The sequence below is a fragment of the Heliangelus exortis genome, chromosome Z, assembly GCF_036169615.1.
Source record: "Heliangelus exortis chromosome Z, bHelExo1.hap1, whole genome shotgun sequence".
NCBI classification, from domain to species: Eukaryota; Metazoa; Chordata; class Aves; order Apodiformes; family Trochilidae; genus Heliangelus; species Heliangelus exortis.
The window spans coordinates 39,339,625-39,365,158 of NC_092454.1; the positions used below are offsets into that span (position 1 = coordinate 39,339,625).

A 25,534-nucleotide genomic window follows, 5' to 3' on the forward strand; every position below is an offset into this window, starting at 1 on the left:
CCATCTTGTAGAGTAGAATATTGTGGGGGACCATGTCAAAGGCCTTGCAGAAGTCCAGATAGATGACATCCACTGCTTTTCCCCTGCTGACTGAGGTAGTCACTCCACTGTAGAAAGCCACTAAGTTGGTAAGGCAGGATTTGTCCTAGTAGAGTAATGCTCCCTGTCTTGAATAACCTCCCTGTCCTCTGTGTGCCTTAGCATGTCTTCTAGGAGGATCTCTTCCATGATGTTCCCAGGCACAGAGGTGAGGCTGACAGGTCAGTAGTTCCCAGGGTCCTCCTTTCTATGGTGTCACCAGGCACTTCATTTGACTGCCATGACTTTTCAAATATCATGAAGAGTGGCTTGGCAACTATATCCACCAGTTTCCTCAGGACTCTGGGATGCATCCCATCAGGTCCTGTGGACTTGAGTATCTTCAGGTCCCTGAGGTGGTCACAAACCTTGTCTTCACTTAAAGTTGGGGCAGCTTTGTCTTGCTGGTCTCCATCTTGTGGGCCATCAACATGACATCCATGAGGAGAGGGGTTTCCAGTAAAGACCAAGGCAAGGAAGTCTGAGACAAAGATGTCTGCTGGAAACATAATACATCAGAGATAGAACATTCCTGGAGGTTCCTAGATTGTGTAGAGAATAATTTCCTGCTGCAGTTGGAGAGGGAGCCTACTAGGGAAAGTGCCCTGCTGAACCTGTTGCTTGTCAACACAGATGAACTTGTGGAGGATATGATGGTCTGAGGCCACCACGAAATGATAGAGTTCATTATTTTTGGAGATGTAAGGAGAGGAGTCAGCAGAATTTCCACCTTGGACTTTAGGATAGCAGACTTTGACAAGTTTGAGAGCTTGTCAACAGAGTCCCTTGGGATGAAATCTTGAAGGGCAAAGGAGTCCCAGGAAGACTGGAGATTATTCAAGAAGGAAATCTTAAAGGTGCTGGAGCAAGCTGTCCCCTGTGCCAAAAGATGAAGCAACAGGGAAGAAAACCAGCCTGGCTGAATTAAAAGATCTGGCTGCAACCTAGTGGAAAAAGGAGAGTTTATGGCCTTTGGGAAAAGTGGCAGGCCACTCAGGATAACTGCAAAGATGCTGTGAGGCTCTGCAGGGAGAAAATCAGAAGGACTAAAGCCCAGCTTGAAATCAATCTTGCTGCAGATGTCAAAGATAAGAAATGGTTCTATAACTATATTAGCATCAAGCGGAAGACTAAAAACTTCCTCCCTTATTGAATGCAGGGATAGACATCAGGGATGAGGAGGAGGCTGAGGTATTTAATGCCTTCTTTGCCTTGCCTCACTCTTCAGTAATAGGACCAGTTGTTCACTGGATACCCAGCCCCCTGAACTGGAAGACAGGGGTGGGGAGTGGAATGGAGCCACCATAATCCAAGGGGTCAATCCAATTCTCTTGGTCAGAAACATGATGCACTACTTAGACAGACACAAGTCTGTAGGACCAGATAGGATACACCCAATGATACTGATGGAGCTGGCAGAAGTGCTTTCCATCTTTTACCGGCAGTCTTGGCTAACTGGGGAGGTCCCACTTGAATAGAGGTTAGCAAGTGGGATGCCTGTCTACTAGAAGGGCCAGGAGAATATGAGGAACTACAGTCCTGTCAATCTGACCTCAGTGCCAGGAAAGGTTAGGGACTAGATCATATTGAGTGCCATCGCACAGTACATGCAGAGCAACCAGATGATCAGGCCAAGTAAACATGGGTTCATGAAAGGCTGGTACTGCTTGCTGAACCTAATCTCCTTCTATGACAAGGTGACCCACTTAGTGGATGAGGCAAAGGCTGCTTATGTCTTTTACTTGGAATTTAGCAAAGTCTTTGACACTTCTTCCCGCAGAATTCTTCTGGAGAAACTGGCTGCCCACAGCTTAGACCTGTGTATTCTTCAATGAATGAAAAATTGGATGGATGTCTGGGCCCAAAGAGCTGTTGTGAATGAAGCTGAATCCAGCTGGAGGCCAGTCACATGCAGTGTTGCCCAGGGCTCAGTGCTGGGGGCAGTTCTCTTTAATAACTCTGTTAGTGATCTGGACAAGGGGATTGTGTGCAGCCCCAGTAAGTTTGCAAAGGACAGCATGTTGGGAGAGAGAGTTGATCTGCCTGGGAGTCAGAAGGCTTTACAGAGAGACTTAGGCAGACAAATGCTGGGTCCTGCTGCTGGGTCACAACATGCAGTGCTAAAGGAAGCAGTTGGGGAAGGAGCCACTGGGGAAGGAATGGCTGAAAAGCTGCCCAGCAGAATAGACCAGGAGGTGTTGACAGCCAGCAGTGTGCCCAGGTGGCCAAGAAGGCCACCAGCATCCTGTCTTATATGAGAAATAGTGTGGCCAGCAGGAGCAGGGAAACTATTTTCCCCCTGTACTGTGCACTGGTAAGGCTGCACCTTGAATATTCTGTTCAGTTTTGGGCTTCCGCAACAAGAAAGACATTGAGATGCTGAACTCTGTCCAAAAAAGAGCAACAAAAAAGAGCTGGTGGTTAAAGAGAGGTGGGGACCTAGTAACAAGCAACAGGACAAGAGGAAGTGTCCTTAAGTTGCACCAGATGAGGTTTATATTGGATATCTGCCCAGGGAGGTGATTGAATCAGCATCCCTGGAGGTGTTTAAAGGACATAGATGTGGTGCTTAGGATCATAGTTTAAGCATAGCCTTGACAGAGTTAGGTTAATGGTGTGTAGAATCAGGTAATGTTCAATGATCTCAGAGGTCTTTTCCAAGGAGAAAGACTCAGTGATCCCGTGATCCATAAAATTCCTTATGCACCAAATGATCAAAGCCCATGTCAGTCAAACCCCTTCCATCAAGCCCATGTCTCTCCAAGTTAGACCCAAGGCTGTTTTGTGGGACAGTGTAAAATGCTTTGCACAAGTTCAAAGCAGGCATCACTTTTCTTGGATGATGAAAATAGTTTTATCAGACATGTCTTCATTAGAATTGGTAATGTTTGTGAGTTTCATGGCTGGTGGAAGGCCCCTATTTACTTGGCCTCTATCAGCTACATAGGCTCCAGGAATTTATTTTCATGTTGGTTTTCTTTGCTTTGTATTTTTATCTTACCCACAAGAAAAAGTGGCATTTTTCACTGTCTATGCAGATACAGAATCCCATTATATAATAGAAAGAAATTCATGGGTTTCTGCCACTACTGGTAGGTTATATTGTGCTCCTGTTTGTATGGGCAGAGTTATCAGACCTGGCATTCTTCCTTCCACAAACTATGTTCATAGTGAGAATTTTTGAGGCTATGGTCATTCTTTTACATTGAATTCCCATTGCATAGTTCAGTTTCATTCACATATTTCCGTATGAGCACTTTCAAAGAAATGGAGACAGAGAGAAGGGCTTTCAAAGAGACTCATGGGAGTACATGCTTACATTTCTGTGTTGTTTATGAGTCCAAGCCTTTGGACTTACTGAAAATTTAGACCTTAATACCCATTTTAAAAGAGATACATTACATGCAGACAAAAATACCACACTGTTTATGTATAAATACTGAATAAAGTTCAGCCTTTGGAATACTGCATCAAGGTAGGTGGAAACCCTTTAATAAAAGTAATCAGAGGTGAAATAGAACTTCAATTAATATAGATTAAAACATACTAGACAGGTTAATACTACTAGTGTATTGAAATACTTTATCACTAAATCTAAATTGAAATTTACTCTGATTAGACAATGTCTTTTATTTATTACATTGGAAGTGACATAGCTGTTTGATTACTGCTTTCTGATAGATAAAATTAAATAAAAATTATTCTTTGAAATATATTTATGGCTAAAATGACAGTAGCAATAGAATTAGTTTTTAACTTAGTGAATAAAAGATCCATTCCACCCCAGGCAGCTATGTAATCTCACAAAGCAGTAAGGATTTTCTAATTGATTTGCTAAAAATCTATTCTGAATGTTAAGACATTGATATTAACTTAAAGTAATTGAAGCTATAAAAACTTATCTTTGTATATTTAACGATGAGGGATTTTTAAGTAAGTTTGTTCCTGAATTAGTAGGTTATTGCTAGTCATTAAAACTGTTCCAATGAGCCTAGCTAAGTGTAAGTATTTTTATTTTTTCTACTTCATGAATAAGCACACATAAAGAAACATGACTGAAGTGCAAACTGAAGTGCTTAAGAGCCTTGTGTTTAGAATAAAGGCTAGCATGATTGGGCATGTGCATGTGATTGGCTATTCTAGAAGAATGTTGTTTCAATTCTGCTTTGGCCAAGAAAGGCCCATTAATGTTTCTGCCACCAGAGACAGAGATAAGGTGCTTTGTCTTTCTCTTCATTGAAATTTGGTTTGTTAAATTATTCACATTGGAATGAAGGCTATGTGCAGTTTACCTGTTCAAGGTAAATGTGCTTTCCTTGGGGTTTGCTGATCCAATCACTCCTGCAGCTTACAAACTCAGTAGGACTGTTTTCATCATAACTTAGAGCAGGCAAGGGCAGAGGAGGAATTCTAATGTGTGAACACAGAGTTGTCCTGTCTCCTTCCTATTACAAGTGGTGCTTAAGCTAAATTAAAGCGGGTGTATGTATTTTACTTTGGACAAAAAGGAGACCTCTCATTTCAAAACTATGGGAACATGGAGATGCTGATTTTATGATTCCTAGTTAATTTTCTGTCTAAAAACTATAAACACAGAGATCAGAACTCAACAAATCATAGATTGGTTTGGGAGCTTATACTCGATTATGACTTTCTCTGCTCCTGATGGTCTGTTCTGCCAAATATCAAAGGATGGTTAGGTCTGGAAGGGACCTTAAAGTTCATCTAGATCCAATGCGTGGATCATGGGCAGGAACACCTCCCTCTCCCTGCTGCCCATACCTCTTTTGATGCAGCCCAGGATGTAGTTGGCCTTCTGGGCTGCAGGCACACACTGGCAGCTCATGTCGAACTTCCTATCTACATCCCCAAGTCCTTTTCCTGAGGGCTGCTCTCTATCCATCCTCCCAGCAGCCTGTATTTGTGCCTGGAGTTGGCACCTTCCCAGGTACAGGACCTTGCACTTGGCCATATTGCACTTCATTGGGTTGCCATGGGCGCACCTCTCCAGCCTGTCAGGGTCCCTCTGGATGGCCTGCCTTCCCTCTAAGGTGTCAACCCCACCACACAGCTTGGTGTTATCAATAAACTTGCTGAGGATACACTTTATCCCACTCTCCATGTCTCCAACAAAGATGTTAAACAGCTCTGGTCCCAGTACTGATCCCTGAGGGATGCCACTCGCTCCCACTTGGACACTGAACAATTGGCCACAACTCTCTGGGTGAGGCCATCCAATCAGTTACCTGTCCGTCAAGTGATCCATCTGTCAAATCCATGTCTTGTCAGTTTGGAGACAGTTGTGTGAGGTCAATTATGTCAGTTGTTTTGCCACTATCCACCATTTCAGTGACCTTGTGGTAGAAGATCACCAAGTTGGTCAGGGATGACTTGCCCTTAGTGAAGCCATGTTGGCTGCCACCAATCACCTCCTTATTTCCAAGTACCCCAGTAGATTTTCCAGGAGAATCTGCTCCATGATCTTGCTAGGCACAGAGGTAAGAATGACCTGTCTGTAGTTCACCAGGTCTTCCTTTTTCCCCTTTTTGAAAACAGGGGCTATGTTAACTTCTTTCCAGTCAGTGGGAACCTCACCAGACCACCATGACCTCCCAAATATTATGGACAGAGGCTCAGCAACCACATCCTTCAGCTCTCTCAGGACTCATGTATTGACACCATCGAGTCCCATAGACGTGTATACCTTTAGGTTCTTTTGATAGTCACAAACCTGTTCTTCTTCTACAGTGGGGGATAATTTGTTCTTCCAGTCCCTGTTTTCACCTGATGTGGCTTTTGCAATGAGGCTGGAGTACTTGACAGAGAAGACTTATGTAAAGAAGTCGTTGAGAACCTCAGCCTTCTCAATGTGTAGCTAGGCCTCATGTTTCCTAATTTAGGAGAGGTCCTACATTTTGTTTGGTTGTCCTTTTATCCCCAGTATACCTATAGCAGCTTTTCTTATTGCTCTTTACATTCCTGGTGAGATTCAATTCTATCTGGGATTTGGCTCTCCTAACCTGATCTCTAGCTGCTCAGAAAACCTCTCTGTAATCCTCCCAAGTTTATTCATGCCTGCCCTAGCTTCCACCCTCTGTATTCTTCCTTCTTAAGTTTGAGGTTTCTTAGGAGCTGCTTCCTCATCCAGGCTGGCCTTCTGGTGCTTCTACCTGATTTCATTTTAGTTGGGGTATATCGCTCTGGGGCCTGGAGAAGGTGATCCTTAAATATCAGCCAGCTTTCATGGGCCCCTCTTCCTTCCAGGATGTTATCCCATGACGCTCTCACAAGAAGATCCCTGAAAAGGCTGAAATCTGCCCTCCTGAAGTCAAGGGTAGTAAGCTTTCTGTGAGCCTAGCTCCTGGCTGAACTAAGGGTCTTGAACTCTACCATTTTGTGGTCATTACAACCAAGGCTGCCCTTGAGTTTTGCATCCCTTACCAGCCTTTTCTTGTTAGTGAAAACAAGGTCCAGCATAGCACCTCTCCTCGTTATCTCCTTGATTACTTGGAAAAGGAAATTGTCATCTACACCCTCTAGGAACCTCCTGAATTGTTTGTGCTTTGCAGAGTTGTCCCTCCAACAGATATCAGTGTGATTGAAGCCCTCTGTGGATATCATGGCTTGTGAAACTGAAGCTGCTCCTCTCTGTCTGTAAAGTGCCTCATCTATAGTATCCTCCTAGTGAGGCAGCCTGTAGCAGACCCCCATGGTAGTATCACCTGTGCCTGTCTTCCCTTTAATCATAGCCCATAAGCTCTCTTTTGGCTCCTCACGTGTCCCCAGGGAGATCTCTGTGCACTCCAGCTGGTCTTTGACATAGAGGGCAACACCCTCACCTTGTCTTCAGGGGCTGTCCTTCCTAAAGTGTTTATAACCCTCCAAACTGATGCTCCATCCCACTAGGTCTCAGTGATGCCAATAAGATCATAACCCTTGATGTAACTGAATAACAATTTTAGTTCTTTCTTTCTGCTTTTCATTAGCTGAGTTATATCCATTTTAATGAAGCAGATGGCCAGATAGCCAGACTCTCTGCTTTTAAAGAAAGTTTCTTTGCCTGTCTGGCCATCAAATCATATTCTCTTACTTCCTGTATCAGTTGTCAGCATAACCTTCTATGTAATATGAGCCCAGTAAGTGTCTACTCAAGCTAGTTACTGGGATGCTCACAATTGATGAGCAGCCAACAACTTTTTTTTGAAGTCCATGGTAACCTTAAGGTGGCCAGTGTCATTTAAATTTCAGCTGTATACTCAAGTGACTAACTTTAAGCACAGCATTGACAAGCTTGATTATCATCCTCTAGAATGAGAGGAAAAAGCAGCATTGACAGTGTTTCAATATTCACATCATTTTATCTGCACTGTTCTCTTCTCATTGTGGTTTTGCAGTGCTAAAAGTACCTAGATAGGTGATATTGGTAGGCCCAGAAAATGCAGAGAAAAATTTCCACTACATCAAAAAGGAGTAGTCATTTAATGTATTTGGAAAAGCAGACATAGACTATAAGCAGCACTGTTCAGGAGCTTTGGGGAAGTTTATTGTGGTGTGTTTGCTTGGTTTGTTTTTTTTTTTTTCTCAGTGCTTTATAATTTTATAGAAGGGAGCTATAAAACAACAACTAAGTAATTTAATTTTAATCAGATTACTGAAAAGAGGCAAAAACCAATTATTTTCAACTCCATCTTGCTCTTGTTATTCCTGATGAAGCCACGTCACCAGTAACTGAACTGCTACATTTCCAGCTTCACACTTTAAAGCCTGGTCCTGTACACTCCCATTTTGCATATGTAGTTGTATAGGCTTCAGATACATGCTTCTCAGTTAGCAGTGGTTAATCTCATGGGATTAATTTCTTTTCCTCTTTGAGGACTAAAGCCTAAAGACCCAACTCTGGAAAAAAAGGGGCAGTAAGGCCAAGGGATGTGGAGAAAGTAGACCTGGCCAAACAAGGGTTGAGGAGGAGCTGATGAACTGAAATAATCCTGCTGGAAATCTTACTCTTTACTTTCTTTTAACCATGATGTGAAACAGTTCTTGAGACTGGCTGGGTTTCTACATCCATTTGGATTTCATGAGATTCTGTCTGGTTGCAAATTTGGATCTTGGGTCATTGTATACTCTCCAGTAATGCGTCCCCTAACTTTCTAGAGTGGTCGGTGCTCTGTGATTGAGGCTGCCCAGTTACTTTTCTGTTCAGAAAGATTTGAAACTACCTCAGTCATGAAACTCAGCTCTTTGGGCATGTTGAGGTTAGTCTCTGAACTGAGCAGAATGTGAAGTAAACAAAAGGGGCTTAAACACAATTTATGGTCCCCCCTCCAATTTATCACTATAGCCTGCAGTTTATCACACTGATATCACCATCATGCCTGTTTCTTGTTTCAGTTGTGTGCGTGTGTTTAGCTATTGAAAGGTCTTATAATTAAGAGCTGCAGTTTTCCTGTAATCAAATTGAGAACAAAGAGCCAACATGTCATCATATCCCTGCGTTGGCAGTGTAATACCACATCTGTTACCCGTAAAGAAAAGCAGGGTCCAGTTCATAAAAGTAGTTCATGTGATTTCTGCATTTAATTCTGTAGAGTTTATGGAGGTGGACATGTGCTTGCTGTGAAACAACGTGATATACCTTTTCTTCCATGCATACAATATGAGACCTCTGTTACAAGCAAGCAGGGTAAAGGATTATTCTAGCCAAACTAAATGATGGAATCAGCCAATAATGGGGAAAGAAAAATTTTGGCTTAGATACACACACTTTGTTTATTCATTATAAAAGTGTGTGTATGTATGTATACTTAATTATTGAAATATTTTCATTGTGCAAATTAAACCTGCCTTGAGGCAGGCTTCATTTACTTGCTGGCAAGTCATATGAATATTTCTCCTTTCTATTTACTGAACAATTCTTAAAAGGCAACTAATCTCCTAAGAGACCCTGTGTTATTCCCCTCACTATGTTTTTGTGTTAGGTATACATTAGAAGCACCAATCCCTCTACCAGTAATGTTAGTGTAAAGTTTATATCTGTAAAGTCCAGACACAATACACTGTGCCTGAGGAGCATCTTTACCTGTGGCTATTTTTAATGAGTCCTTGTGAATAGTTTTCTTTTTAAATTCAGCATTTTTACCGGTGTTCTGGAAGAAAGACAAAATCATCCCTTAGAAAGTTTAGTGAACTTTGAAACATAATAATGACAAGTATTGAAATATTCAAATAATTTCGCAAAATACACATTTTTTATTGCATCCAGTATATTGTGGTTCATATGATGCAGAAGTGCATTAAATCACAAAATGGACAGAGACTGTACATGAAAAATCAGTAGTTCTGAAAAGGCTGTAGAGTTAATTGCATAGGTGGTTGAAAATGATCTCTCTGTGTGAGTCCTTTCCTAAAAAGAAAAGTGCCTTTAAGGACTCAGCTGCATCACTCTAAAGAGTATTGAGAGGTGACTTGATCCTCACATGTCTATACAGGAAGAAAATATGTGTTTAGAGTGTTTTTAGTCTAGTGGGGACTAAAGAGCTACATGACTGTGAGCTAGAGGTAGGAAAAGACAAATCGAAAATAAGGTGCATGCAGTTTTACAGCTAAAGTAACCAGCCCGTAATTTGGCAGCAGATGGAGTAAACTTGATCAGTAAGGTTTTGAAATCAGGATTGAATCTCTTTTTTTTTAAAGTAATACTTTGCTTTAGCTGTACAAAGTTGGAAACTAGTGTGTGGAAAAATTGTCATAGGGGGTAGTCCCTTGCCTATATTTTATTCTTAAAAACTGACTACAAAGCAGAGAACATTGCATCTGAAGTGTAGAAATTTCTGTCCCAGAAAGTTTAAATTGGGCTGGCAGGAGACACAGAGATGATAGGGATTTCCATCTTTAAGCCCAGCATAAACCATTTGAAGGAATGTGGCTATCACTTGTCATCCAGCAGTCTTCCTCACTGTGGCTTGTTGCTTGAGGGATGAATGTAAAAGCAGAAACACAGTGTACTGTATTGATAATGTCAGTGGCGGATACCAAGTGACATTGGGAAAAGTACAGAAATTCCCTTGGAAAGGTCAAAGCACTTTGTTTGCATGGGTTGAAAGAGGCCAACTGAACAGTTGGAAAGGTTAAATAACTGAGCATCATTAAAATAAAAGAAGAGGAAGATTGGTTGATTTTAATTTTACATGAAATATACAAAGTGATTTTCTCAAGAAGAGACATACCTGGATTACATTTCTTTTTAAGTAATAGTTCTAAGGAAAGAGTTGCTTTAAACATAGAACAGCCTCCAAAACAGGATCTTTCAAACTCAAGAAATAAATACTCACTGCTCCTTTGTTTCCTTTCTCTTCTGATGAAGGTTTGACATTTTCAAGTAGGTACAATCAAGAGAATAAGATAAGACCAAACTCACATTCCATCTTTTCAAGCAGGAATGTGTTTTTATGCATCATTACTTCAGGCATTGTTTCAGGTCTGAGTCTTTTTCATCTCTCATGGAATTAATTCACTGGGTAGTATAAACAGAAAGAAGAGAGCTGGAAGTTCACACCAAGTCCTGACAGCCTGATCTGATGGTTTGATATACAAATATCAAAAGATCTCAAGTAATAATTATTCAGTAATTGATATTCTGAGACAAAGTGAAATCCAGAAAAAAAAGCTTTGTTGGCTAACAAAAAAAAAAGCCAAATTACTACATAGCCAAAGATGTTGTTGTTTATTGTTTATCTTGAGTTTAACCCATAGTGCAGACTTGGACTAGACCTACAAAAGGCGGGAGCACAATGAAAATATATAAAAATCTGATTGAAGAAAGAATGTTTTCTCAGTTTATAGTGAAGCAATGATTGCTCTATCTTTTTTAAGCTGAAGACACTTACTTGAAAAGTAACATGCTATAGACTCATGAAGTCATGTTTACAAGTGATGTGTTTTTCTAAGACACAGAAAATGAGAATGTTTAGACACAGAAAATAAGAATGGTTTCTAAAAATAATTTTAAATATTTAAATTCCAGGTAAATTGAAAGAGTGGTCTTTAGTTCTATATGGAACATCCATCCAGCCTTACTCACCAAGAAATGATTTTCCAAAAGTGGAAAGAGTGCGCTCCAGTCCAGTTGAAGACCCTACAGAAGATTATGGAACTGATGACTATTCAGGTGTGTATATTCATTTACTCGGTGCATTTGCTGATGCAACAAAAGTTGAAGGAGTGACCTGAAACTGCATATGTAAAATGTTCAGTGAAGCAGATTTTAAATTTAGGGTCAGACATATTTATTTAATAACTTACAGTTAGAAATTTTTATTCATCACTCATTTCATCCTTATAAGTTTAGTACAGTAAGTATAGATTTATGTATTTTAAGCTACACTTAACTTACAATGAAGAATAGATTGTTTTTCATGTAAGTATGTTACATTATATATATATATACACGTGTGCACTTAAGTATGAAAAGCATTATGGTCTATGTCTATGTCATTTCTAACCAATAGCTCTACAAGTTTTTCAACCTTACCATTAGCCTTCAGTAGAGTGAGGGCTTTGGCACTGCAAATGAAATGAAGTTGGAAATTTCCCACATGAAATCCAACATTAGGAGTATTGTATAGATGGCTAGGACTGATGAATCTTAAGTGTAACTCAAGCAAACAGCTGGAATAAGTTCCATTTAGAAGTTTCTGTTTTTACAGCCTACTGCGATAGCATATCAGACCTAAATTCCCTATTTTTGATTGAAAGCTGCTGAACTCTTTGTTTTGGTAGGTGATGAAACACTGCTATCTATGCTGTAAAGGTCACAAACTTCTGATGAAGCAAACTCACTTTACTTCAAGTTTATCTGGTGTTAGGAGAAATTTCAAGGTTGCTTACAAACTTAAAGCATTTCATTCACAAGAGAGCAGTGATCCTGAAACTTACAGCTTCACCCATGGGCTTTGTTCATTTGCATAAAAGCAGGACTTCTCTCCTTCTGTAGCAGGAAACACTTTTTTGAAAGCTATAGACATAGAATCATAGACACCCATAAGGACCATTGAATCTAACATGATTATGGGTCAGATGGAAAACTTGCTAATCATCAAGTATTATCTGAGGCTTTTGCAGCACAGAGCAGCACAGACGGAAGAACCTGCAGGCCCTAGCACCTCTTCACTTGGGTTGTGTTATCCATGTGCACCAGTTCTTAACCAGCTGATAACCAAAGTGGTCACTGATCATGTTGTTCATCATTTATGTTGACCTGCCTGTTATAAGTGGGTTTGCTAGTAATTGCTTATTATGAATTCTAGAAGCATTTGCACATTTCTGAATAAAATACAGAATGAGTTGTTACTCATTAGCAAAGCACTTGTTTGGATTCAGAAGGTTTCTCTTTGGTAGATTCTGTAGAGGATGTTGCACTAGCTAAAAGTTGTCAAGCACTGCAAATACATATTGAGTCCGGGATTTGCAAGATCTTCAAGTACTTAAAAACTTCTCTTTTTGGTGAATCTAAATTATTATTTGGAATTCAAATCAAACAGGGAAACAGACTAATTATGTTCTGCATTAAAATCCTATGTTTTATGGGGTACTAAGTATTAAAAAGAAGTTTTAATCTGGTTTTATTACAGGTCCTTGCAATGCAGAATGCAGTAAAGTAGGGTGTGATGGGCCAGGACCAGATCACTGTACTGACTGTCTGCACTACTACTACAAATCTAAGAACAACACACGGTAAGACCAAAGTGAAAAAACCTTCGTAAGTTTCACTAGGTTTATCTTAACTTTCTCTCTTCTCTTTGTTGCAATCATGGATAATTCTTTTCCCTCTGAATCTGACAAATCTTTTTAGGATTAAGATAGGAAACATATTTTAAATCAGATTTTAAAGTACAGCCTTGAAACATTCTTCTTTGATTATTTCCCCATCTCTTGATTCTGTTTTCATAAGAACTTACACAGATATATATGTACATGTGTATGTATAAGTGTGATAGCTACTACAGCTTCTGTGATTGAGTTTGAACAAGACAGGAAGAAATGTGGATGATCAAAAATTATACTGTATGACTGCATTGCAAGGCATTTACCAGTGAGATAGCACATGCTGTAGAGTAGTAAATGGAAGAGAAGAGGCAGGTTGATGAAATGCTTTAGAAGGCTACATCTTAGTAAACATGTGATCATTAGAAAAGCAGCAATGCTAGGAAATACTTCTGTTTTGCAGTCGTGGTCCAAGAATGTGGTGGCAGGTTATTTCATTAACGACTCTGCCTTCCCTTCCCTTCCCTTCCCTTCCCTTCCCTTCCCTTCCCTTCCCTTCCCTTCCCTTCCCTTCCCTTCCCTTCCCTTCCCTTCCCTTCCCTTCCCTTCCCTTCCCTTCCCTTCCCTTCCCTTCCCTTCCCTTCCCTTCCCTTCCCTTCCCTTCCCTTCCCTTCCCTTCCCTTCCCTTCCCTTCCCTGCTGTCTGCAGGATCTGTGTTTCGACCTGCCCACCTGGTCACTACAATGCAGACAAGAAACGCTGTAAAAAATGCTCGCCCAATTGTGAAACCTGTGTTGGAGGCCACAGTGACCAGTGCATGACCTGTAAATCTGGCTACTACCTGAATGAAGTAACCAATAGCTGTATTACCAACTGCCCTGATGGGTTTTACCTGGATAAGAGTTAGTATTTCTCATTGTTTCTTTATTGTGGGCTGCAGAATTTGATTTGGGGAGGTTGCTGAATATTTATGAGCCGAAAATGTGTATGTTGATGCTTTTATCTCTTTTCCTATTCCCTTTATTAAGTTGTGGCCAAGTGTGATAGAAAATCTGTTCAAAAATTACTTTATTTTAAAAACTATATCTAGAGGCAGGATGCTTTTTTAGTGGTGACTGAGAGTAACAGTAACAGAACAAGAGCAGCTCAGGAGCAAGTCAGCTGCAGGACAGAGCAGGTTATCAGTACACCAGAAATCACCTGAGTCGTTCCCTCTATCCCCAAATCCAAATGATATGGCACCAGATAAGAGAGCTGAGCCATTGACCATTGCCTTTGAACTGGACCTCCAATAAAATTAGGCTCTGCAGATCTGTGATTGCTAAGCAGACTGCCCATGTTTAATTTCCACCTTGGCCTAAAAAAGATACTTAGACATATCTTCAAATGTGGTAACTTCTGTTACCTTTGGACACATCCTTTGAAGATAGATACATACCCAGGAGCATTGTGCATCTAAGTACTTAACCATTTTTGAGAATTAGTAAAAAAAGCCACTGCTTTAACTCTTCCATTTTCCACTTTGTGAGAATTACAATAAAGGCAATTCCTTTCCACTCAGTTAAGATTAATAGATGAAAAATTAGGACTAAATGGGAATATCAGTTTTGTTCTTCTCAGAAAGGTACATGGGACACTGTCTCAAAAAGACAGCAGGTCTTATGAGAGAGCAAAATCTCTTTAAGTAGGGAGCTCTTGAGATGAAAAGGCAGGTGTCGAGTAATTTATACATTGTCTTTGAGATCACACCTGTTCATGCAGGTGTGTCTTTAAGCACCAAATCAGGAAGACATTGACAGGCTACTTGTATGGATGGAAAGTGCAACAGGTAAATTGCAGGACAATCTCTGGAACATATGTCAGTTGTTATTACATATCACTGCTATATAAAAATATTGTTTAGGTCCATATTATAAATAGATAATGTGAATTTAAAATGTTTCTATAGTATTTTTAATGACCTCAAAGCAATCTTTTTTCTCCAAATGCAACTATCAAATGTTTAGAAATAGATTAAACTGTCAGATTCTTGATACAAAAAGGTAATGACAGGCAGATCTTAGCTAATTTAGTCTAGCTTTCTGCTTCCCTTCTTGATGTTAAGTTAGAAAGTGTAAGTCCCGTGATAATACATCCACATAGTTCTGTTAAACATAACTGACCAAGGTTTTCTGGGCTGTTTTCCTTTTTCCCTTGTAGATAAGATTGTTTGCAGAAAATGTAGCGAAAACTGTAAGACATGTGTTGAATTCCAAATCTGCACAGAATGCAAACATGGCCTAAGGTAAGGAAATGATGGATGTCACTGAAATGCCTGAAGAGGCTTACAGGGCTTCGGGTACACAAAGAAGGACATCAGATAGCTATTTAACCTTGAATGGTTTTCATTTCATGCCTTCTATCACTTTTTAATATAGTATTTTCTTGCTTTACTTTGTGTCAGTTTGGCAATGTATTTCTGGAAGACCTTTCATTTCAGGTAAAATAAAAGCCACAGTGGTGTGGAAAGCTGGCTTCTACACTTTTTTGACCTACAGTATTTTAGAGGTAGAGCTGATGAATCATATTAATATTTCTGTTTCATCCCTGTGATAGTTAGAAACTGTTTTGTTATATTTATTGTATTTCTTCAGACCTCCAGTCATTCACTTATCTGAAGTACCTCAGGCCCAGTTCTATTACACATATTTTAAACAGCAGTGGATCTATTTTTTTCATAGGGAGACTTAATAATTCTAGAAACCGATAGGTAAAACCTACAAAGCAGCAATTTCAAGCTCCTTATGAATGAATGGCCTTTTGACCCAAGCAGCAAAGGTCAAAAATCTTATAAAATTCATGATGGAATGTATGCTGGCTTTATGCCACAAAAAATATTGTCTGTGTTCAGTATCTGTAGGGGTTCTTCTTGCTGAATACAAATGTTCTGTGAATGTTTTAACACTTAGCTTCTACCTTCCACCAAACTGGATTTTTTTTTTTTAATTAGTAAAAGCTAGATGTTTTCTTCTAGGACATCAATAGCTGAATTCCCTTACATTTTGTTGGGGAATTCTCATTTCTATGTATTGATGTTGCAACTAGATTTTCCAAGTAACTGCAAAAGTTCTAGTACTAAAAGCTCTACTTTTTAAAAGTGACCTTTTGAAAAGGGAGTGTGATCTAATGGGAAGGAAAGCATGAGATTAAATCAGAACATTGGTCTGTTTACATTCTCTGTGAAATTTGAGGACCTGCTTCCCTTTTAAAATAGTATTAAATCTGCGCTCCATGCTAAGATTTTGGAGAATTTTAACAGACTCAGCATGACTTTCTGTTTATTAATTTATTAATTAGCAGTTTAGAAGTTCCTACAAAGGGCAAATATGTCAGGACACCAAAGACAGCATAGATTTGGTTGCTACTGAAAAGTTACTCCACATTTTCCTTATTTCTCAGGAACTAAGTTGCTCAGACTGCTAACACAAACAGCAGTTTGTAACACCACTGAAGAAGAAGTTTAAGGGTTGGACTTGATGATCTCTGAGGTCCCTTCCAACCCAGCCAATTCTATGAAAGCAGAGATAAGTCCATTCAGTGTGAGAAGAAGAATGTAAAATGTAAAAAAATTTAAACTAGCCCAACCTACTGTTTTCTTGAGCAATACTATCAAACTGAGACTGACTCGGTGACTTTTTGAAAAAAATACCATCTTTATGGGTATCACAGGTAAATTGACCCTTGCAAGGCATACATTTCATATTCCCCAGTTGCTCAAAAGATGCTACAGTTTCTTGGCAGTGTTATTGATGGGCACGGCTCTGAATGTGACATCGGAGACCTGAATTTCAGTTCTGGTTGTGTTGCAGACCCAGAAACATGATAAAAAAATGATGATGCTTCCTGCCTTATAAAGCACATTAAGGTGTGTGACTAAGAAAAAAAGTAAGAAAGCAGGGGCTCTTATGTTTGTTGAATTGCTAATTTAATTTTTTCTCAACTGGTACCATATGCACTCTTGAAATCTTTCAGGGGTGCTGAGCACACACGGCTTTTGGAGGATCCAATCTGTAAAGCAGAATTAGCACTCACTCAGGGTGGTAATCCCTAGAGCTGAAGAGCATTTTTAGAGAAAGTTAAATTAGGTGGAAGCTGAGGTTCCACAAAAAAATGGTAAACATGGCAGAGAAGTCCTAGCTTATAAAATACCTGGCACTGCTGTAGGCACCTTATAACATGAAAGTATAGGACACTACTTAGACAGAATCACTGAAATATCAGTCTTTATGCTTTTTATTTCTCCTCTGCTCCTCAGTCTTTTGTGCTGTCTCTCAAAAGTGCCTGCAGGCAGAATACCTCTGACTGCAATCTTGACAAATCTCCCCAGCCATTCGGCCTGCCATTCAGATAGGAGGTTTCAGCAACAGCTATTGCAGAAAGAGGTGGTGATTACCTTCACTTTGAATCCATTCTTAATCTCTGCTGTAGCAGAGAATCAGGAGATGCTGCTGGTCTTTCAAGAGAAGCATGAGATGTTGTTAGCAAGTCCCTTAACATTTTTTTTAATACAGTGGTGCTGACCCCGTGCCAAATTCCTTGTGGGTAATTGCATTTTATATGCTTGAGTTTTCAGTATTCTTTGGCATTGTTCAGGGTTGGGGTTTTTTCTGTTCCCTACTACTTGGTAGTGTTTACAAGTTTGTAAACAGCTTGTGTATTTCACCACAGGCAAAACTGAATTTCTTTTCCACTTGAAGTGATTTCTGTCTTTAAGCTTATAAAACATGACCAATGAAGGAAGCTGGTAAATCCAAATACGTGCATTGTTCTTTTCTTAAAAGAGAACTGTTGGTTTGTGCATGACCTTCTTATCCTCTGTTGCTTTTATCTGCCTGAACACTGTTCTGTTTTCCTTTTTACAACAGTTTGCATGGCACTAAATGTGCTATCCGCTGTGAAGAAGGGAAGTTTCATAATGGTAGAGAATGTGAACCATGTCACCGTTCTTGTGCAACATGTGCAGGTACCCAGCTGACATTTATCTGCATCATTTCCTTCCCTCCATGTTTTTAGCTCTGTTTTCATTCTACTACATTACAGTTAGAGAATAACATGATTCTTTACAGGTAAAACTTAATTCCCTTTATTGTTCTTTTATATTCTTTTATGTTCTCTAATATATTTTAAATACAGCACACTTATTTCACCTAAAACAAAGATCTGAGTTTTCTAATTGAAAGTGTGCATACACTCTTTTTTTTCCCCTTTTTTTCCTTTTTTTTTTTTTTATTTCTTAGAAGGCCTTGTTCTGGTTTATAGTAATGCCCTTTATTTTCTTTCTGGGAAGAAATAATGACTGATAGGTTCTGCACAAGCTTTGAAACTACCAACAGCCATTTCAGAGAAAGATGTACTGAAATAATCTAATATTGTCTGTTCTAACCATGTACTATTATTGTATTACTGTGTGAAAGCAAGTAAGGCAGGTAAAACATAGTCTCTAAAATTACAAGATTTTGCTGTAGTTTGAGGTCATCTCTGTTAGGCAATAAGAGAAAGTAGCCAGTAATACAATACATTTTCTCTCTGGTTTAAGGTGCTGGAGTAGATGCCTGCATAAACTGCACACAGGGTTATTTTATGGAAGATGGAAGATGTGTGCAGTCCTGTAGTAGTGGTTATTACCTTGATCACTCAACTGAAAGTGGATACAAAAGCTGCAAAAGGTATCATCAGTGTCTAATTTATGTGTCTGTTTGACAGAATATTAGCTATTACTGTGTTGAAAAAGGTATTACTTATGAGAGAATAAAACACTGCTGACCAAAAAACAGAAAAAGTATGTTGAATGCTAAGCAAATGAAGGAAAGGTGTTGGGGTTTTTTTTATTTATTTTAATCTGAGTTATACGCAGGAAGTCTTCTTTAGTGTTTTTTCTTTTACATATAAGTATGTCCTTCACTTTTAAAAAAACCTGTAGTAAGAATCTAAGTACATATGCATAGAAATGTAAAATTTACAAATCTGGTAGAGGATCTGCATTTTTCAGTAACAAACTAAATAGTCAAACTATGGTTTTTTTTAATTGCAACTTTATTAATTTATAGGGACCATAAGAGTTCTTCAGCTACATATTCACAAACAGGGCACAAGTATAATTACCAGGCTGCTGTCCAGAATATCTCACCTGACTCATTGTGCAAATGTGTGGACAAAGCTGTGCTGTGCAAGGCTGTGTAGTTTTTTTCAATTTCATTCTTTGTTAAACAAATACTATTCATTGCCCTGTGGAATAATTTATTATTGACTCACTCTGACTTCAGGGAAGGAAGGGAATCACCAACTGTTACAGTTCTCCACTCAAAAATGTTAATCGAGACACAATGAAAATATGATGGAGCCAGAAGGGTGGTGAAAGGACTGGGCACCAGGTCACTTCTTTCAGTGCTGTGGCTTTGGCTGATGCCTTCCTGGGGCACGTATGCACAGTCATCCTAATGCTTTTTTTCTCATTTCTGCATAGTTCAAAAATACTACAGTAATGAACCTGTTCAGTAAAAACAGTGTGAATAGGAAACGGTTGGAGGAAAGAAGCAGCGGGAGTGTTGCAGGGGGAGTTATTTATTTTTAATTTTTTTTTATTATCATTAGAGCAGCTTATACCTCTAGAAACAGCAAAGGAGCTTTTTGCAGTACAGAAAATGTCTTTGAGGAACCTTCGTATTTGGTGAGGCTGTAAGATCAGCTCCTGCCCTTGTCTTTCAGATGTGATGCCAGCTGTTTGGATTGCAGTGGCCAAGGAGACAGAAACTGTACAAGCTGTCCCAGTGGCTATAACCTGGACACTGGTGTCTGTGTGGTGGGAACAGTCTGCAAGGACGGTAAGTACAGTTTTCTAGAAAAATGGCTTTTACCACTGCTAGCTTCTTTTTTTACATGTAGGGTTGGTTTTGTCTGTCTGTTTTCTTCATTCTTGTAACGTCTTAATTTTTTTTGGTTTATGAAAAGGAGAAAACTCCATTTGCTAGTATTAACAAGATTAGTCATGTCCACTACACCCAAATTTTACTAAAATAGTTTTCCCCCCTGCCAACAACTTATTTTTCCTTCCTTTTTCAAAAGTCATTGCTTTTTAAAGTTTTTTATATGATAACCCTGATGCACTATCAAGAGAATTACATTTATGTATTATACCACTTTAAATTGTGGAAATGCTAGTAAGTAAAAAGGGATATGAAGTGACTGTAGTATTGCATGAATTATGTGAAAGGGTATTGAGAACAAAAGAATTCTGAAATAGAGTGTACACAATCTGTGATTTGAACTTCCTTCAAGTTCTCTGTTGCACCCAAGATAGCATTCTTATTGCATATGATTGGCTTAATTATTCACTAGTTCCTTTCAAATGTCACAACTGAAGAGACATTTAGCAAACATTGTGCTTCCCTAAAGATTTTACTATGTGAATTACTTGTAGATACAGCCCAACGAATGTAGTCCAACATGCAAATTATGCCAGAACCAAGACCAGTATTAAGCTATGTGGAAGATAACCTGGCACCAGATATAGAAAAAGATAACAATGACCCAACAATCTTGGATCCAGCTCATTTCCACTAGATTTAGTAAGAGGTTTGACTTGAATAAAAAAGAAAGGGTGCAGGGTTGAGTCTTGTTTCTTTACAACTTTACAGTGCCTGTTGGAATTTAGGCCTTCAAACTTTGAAAAGTGACCTGTCCATTGAAAAGTTACATTACAGGTACAGGTAAACCAGTCAAGAGGTCTTTTCACATCAGGGTATGAGAACTGTCACTGTCATCTAGAGCAAATCCAGAGAAGGTCAGATACAGATGGCCAAATGAAGAGGAAGTGTAAACCAAGAGTTCTGAGTAACCACTGTCTCAGTATGGTACTGCAGTTGGATTCTGCAACGCAAACGTTTGTCATACCAGAGTGGTCTTTAATATGGTTGTATAACTCTTTCTTTATGTGTATGCATGTAACTTCAATCTGTAGTTTCCCAAGACTGGGGACACCACATCCCAGTGCTGTCTCTTCCATTTTTTCAAGTGCAGCTGCCATGGAAGGGCAGCACATCAGCGTCTGGGCGTTCAGGCAATTGCAGCTCACCATGCTGCATTCCACCACACAGCATGTGTTCTATACGGTCTGAGGTAACAGAGAAAATCCAGAAGGTGGTTTTTTTTTTCTGTTTACAAAGCATAGAGGCTCTCTTTTCATTACATGATAATCAAGTGCTGGTTACTGGTCGAACTTACTCTATAGGATTTGCATTTCTGTTAAGTATGTTTTATACTTTTCTTTTGTTTGACTGTATTATTCTTTTAATTCATAGAGATTGAGAACAAATTCCTTTGCTGTAAATATCACTGTTTTCTAATTATTCTCTTTCTAATCTTTTTTTTCCTTTTCACAAATGGATTCAAATCATTCCCTGTCGGACCACACAATATCTCTTCCTGAAAAAAAAAATGTAAAAAATGCTGTTGACTGAAATTCCTTCTGATGGACCAAATTTCCTACTTGCTACCTGCTCCTGAATGGTCTCTTCAACCAAATCTGCCTGTCTGACCAATTAAACCTTCCTCCATTGTACACGCCATGCTCTTCAAACCTTCAACCTCCCCTCCTTCTCTTGCTGCTGCCCTCCGAAAGCCACGGAAGAGTCCTGGGCCGAGGGAGGATTCTGTATGCTGGTGAAAAAGAACAATCTCTGCCAGCGAAAAGTGCTTCAGCAACTGTGTTGCAGAACATGTACACAGAAGGGGTGAACTGACACCTCCCAGTGTCCTCCTGCTCCTATAGACTTATAGATTAATCCGTATTACTGAAAAAGAAAAAAAAGAAAAGGAAAAAAAAAAAAAAAAAAAAGAAAAAATTAAAAAAAAAGAAAGCCACCTCTCTCTCTCTTTCTCCCCCCTCTTTGTCTGGGGAGATGGTGAACTGTTTGCTGGAACTTAAATGGAAAAACTACAACACGCCTACCTTTCATAACTGGGTGTCTAGAGATGCACATCCAGGATCACAGAGTCAGTATTGTATGACCAAAGCATTTGATGCCAAAATTAACATCTAACTCATGATTTGATTTCCTGCCAACTTTAGGATTACTCCTATTTTTGAAGGTCCTTTTTCTTCCCTTTTTTCCCTGCTTCTTTCCCCTTCAGGATGTTTAAAGAGTGTTTGAAGAATACAACACAAGTTTACATGGATTAAAACTAAACAATACAAAAATATTTGCATTAGTCTTTTTTTGTGCTATGTGTATTGACAGGGGGAACTTGAGTTCCTGAGGGGATCAGAAACATCACTAGCTGCAGGACTAAGTTCCACCCCTTTTGTAACAATATTTAAAAAAAAAGAAAAGTGAACGTTTCTGCACACATTTCTTTCTTAGTTGCTCTGCTGTGTGCTGTTTTTTTGTATCACATGCAGTATGTATATATGTTTGCCCAAAATGTGCTTTTGGTCATATAGATTTCATTTTTAGACAGCTAGCTTATTAACAGATATGCTAGGATTTTTATTTTATTTTTTTAAATTGTCAAAGCTATTTCAAATAAACTCTAAAGAAAACATTGTTCCTGAAGTGAACAAATTCAAGAGAGGCTGCTTCTCTTGGTTTGCATAAGCGTGAGTAATGTAAACGCTCAGAAGTCAGAAAACATCGCTAACATGTAAGATGTATTCATAAATTATTGTTGTCTTGTAACGTTCATGAAAAAGGGGATATTATCATACAAATATGTGGAGCTATTTCATAGTGCCCATATGTAAATGCCAGTGTGACTATATGCGACGGTATGTGTTTACAGGACTGGATTTATGATTGTGCCAAATACATCTCTAGGGATAGTTACCTGTAGGGCAATAAATCAATGTTTCGCATGGTGTAACATTCGCGTGGTGTAACAATTGTGTCACGATGGGCCTGAATCTGCTTTGAACTGCTCACAGTAGAAATTTCAGCAGGAGTATTCCTGCTGGGGCTAATGCAGATACCTCACTGTAAAACCATCCTGGGTGCCGAGAGAAGCAGCCTTTGCCTTTCTTTCTTTACCCAGGCACACTGCTGACAGTACAAATATCTGTGTAGTAGTATATCTTCATCAGTTTCACTTGGCATAACTCTTTGAGAGACAGTCACTTAGCGGGAAATGGAAAATTGAACTTTGAAGATAACTGTTTAAAGGGGATAATACTTAAAAATATGAACTGTCTCAGTTATCTTTCCAGGACACGCAAAGATAAAATGGATTGCAGATGTTTAAGCATGTAAATGTTAGATAATAAAGATGATCAAAAATGACTGTGGAAGTTTTACAAGTGAATGGATACAAACATATAGAGGTAATATGCCACCTTTAGCAGAGAGCAGGGAGACCTGGTTTGTTGAGACAGGGGCCAGTCAAGCTCCTTCGGTGCCCATTACAAATTTCCTGATAACCTTTCAAGTTTAAAAGAATTAAATTTGTGCTAGTTTAACTACTAGTCTGTTACTGCCTCATTTCTTAGTATAACATGTTTAATTAGAACATAATGCTTTCAAAAGTTTAAGTTAATATTATATATATTATATATAAATATATATTCATAATTGAGATTTAATTATGTAATGGATTGTAAAGAATTTTTTTGGATATTTACAAATGTCTCTAACACTATTATAGAGAGGAAATTAATATCTTTGTTTTCTTTAAAGAAACTGACACATTGTTATATCCAAATTCATTTTTACTGAAAAAAATACTGTACATGTGTAAAATGTTCAGTTGTTATTTGTAAAATAGGGTAGTTCTGTTGTAACTGATACTGGCCAAAATCAATGTTATTCCATATTTTATTTTTTCTATTAAATTAACCTAAATTCCTGTTCTTTTGGTCTGGAAAAACATATTGATAATGTATATGTAAAATATCTTTCCTGAAGGGCACAGGTAGCTTTATGGCATAGAGCCCTGAGATCCTACACACAACTCATTGAAACAAGTTGGGAGGGTAAGGGTGTTTAATTTTAATGCAGATTTTTTCTTTTTTTATTTTAAGTAGTAGAGCTTATGATTGCAGAAATGTTTGTTTTCTGGGGTGGATGGATGCCTTTTGTGTAGTAGCAGTACAGCCATGTCTGCACCTTAGTGGGTAACAAAATGTTGGCTTCCTCTGACCTGTAAGAGTTTGTGATAACTCTGATCTCTTGTATGCTTAGGATTAAAACGTGAAAACTACTTACTGTCTCAGACAGTTTAGGAGTAAAGTTTCATCTTTGCAGTCACACATGCTCGTTTGCACCATGACATGTTGATGTCTGTTCACGTGGCAGTACCCACACCCAGCACACCTCAGATCACAGCCCCAGTCTGACACTTCTGAGCAGCAGTCAGTCTGTCCTTTCCAGCAGAGCAAAAGGGCTCCATGCAGACTCATCTGTGACCCCTGCAGCATGAGATCCTCCATCAGTGTTAGCTGATGTTTTCATTCATATCACACTTAGATCTACAGTGTGAGTGGAGACCAAAGCAGCCACTTACCCAAGAAGTCCTGTCTTCAAATGACATGTTAAGCACTTTCACTGAGGCGATGTAAAGAATTTCCCGGAAAAAAAAACCCAACAACTTTTCACCCTTAAACTTCTCACTGGATCCAACTTGGTTTTAAAACCAGGAGTTAGGTCATCATTCTCGTAGGCTCTCCCTCGGCCTTGGGAGAAGTTTGGTAAGCAGAAGTTTGGTAAGACCACACCTGGAAAAAATGGTAGTCCTAAACTTTGCACCAATGCTGTAGGAAGAGCTGCTTCTTTCAACTTGCACCTCACATTCATCTTCCAACTAGAGTGAGAAATTCAGTCATTCATGGTGTTGCTAAGACTTCATCTTCTTAGAGTAGGAGTGATAATGAAATTACTATAGCTCTGACCAAAGGATTCTGCTCTAGAGAGCATATCTGTAAATGTTAGGCTGTGAAATCTCACAAAGAAAGCACGGAACTGAGTTAGGCTGAAAACCTGTACTTTCTGGTATCAGCACAGATCATTTTTACATTACATCATGCCGTAATAGCAGTGGCCAGATACGAGCAGAATTGGTAAGCAGCACTGTAGTTAGTCCTCATATAGGAGGCTCGCAGTTGAAGGAAGCTAGTTTGTTCTTAGCTGCAGAGTTTTCTTAGGTGATCAGTCCTCCCTCTGTGATTCAGTGGTGAATAGTTCAGAGTGTTTAGTATTTGGCATGGTGTTGTTGGTATGGAAAACAGGTATGGACCATTTTAGGAAGATTAGAAGCTGCTATGTATGAACAAAATTATACTTTTCTCCACATCTGAAAGCACTGTGGATTTCATCAGCCTCAATCTGTTCATTGATATCTGCTTTATTCATATCACAAGTCAAAAAGCAATGACAAACTGAAGATGCTGTTCTAGTTAAGACATGCCAGTTCCATGAGTTCCATGGTCAAGTGTTTGTCAGTTCATATCTGTTTTGAATACTTATCCAGTTCTTGATTTAGATGCAAACTGGACACCAGACTGGACCTCTTCTTAGCCAAAAGTCTCAAAGACAATGACAGCTTAATCAAAAAAAAAAAAAAAACAAAACCAAACTACCACCTCATACGTGTGCTGACATTATTTTGAACCATAAAAAAAGTTTAGGATGTCCCAGACCTGCAGACCATCCAGTAGAAGGCTGTTGAGTGA

The 25,534-nt window shown here is 39.0% G+C and overlaps 1 protein-coding gene across 2 annotated transcripts in view; it reads left to right on the plus strand.

Annotated features, from left to right (window-relative positions):
- Positions 1-25,534, plus strand: part of PCSK5 (proprotein convertase subtilisin/kexin type 5) — a 260,142-nt gene that overhangs the window by 177,128 nt on the left and 57,480 nt on the right. Inside the window, exons 14-21 of one of the 2 annotated variants that reach the window (XM_071731598.1) lie at positions 11,102-11,245; positions 12,708-12,810; positions 13,549-13,742; positions 15,040-15,124; positions 17,745-17,842; positions 18,416-18,545; positions 19,585-19,700; positions 21,497-22,075. In XM_071731598.1, the coding sequence (XP_071587699.1) occupies positions 11,102-11,245; positions 12,708-12,810; positions 13,549-13,742; positions 15,040-15,124; positions 17,745-17,842; positions 18,416-18,545; positions 19,585-19,700; positions 21,497-21,612 (986 nt within the window). In that variant the 3' untranslated portion in view covers positions 21,613-22,075. Of the gene's footprint in view, positions 1-11,101; positions 11,246-12,707; positions 12,811-13,548; positions 13,743-15,039; positions 15,125-17,744; positions 17,843-18,415; positions 18,546-19,584; positions 19,701-21,496; positions 22,076-25,534 lie in introns of those variants that run through there. The other variant, XM_071731597.1, reaches the window with a different exon arrangement.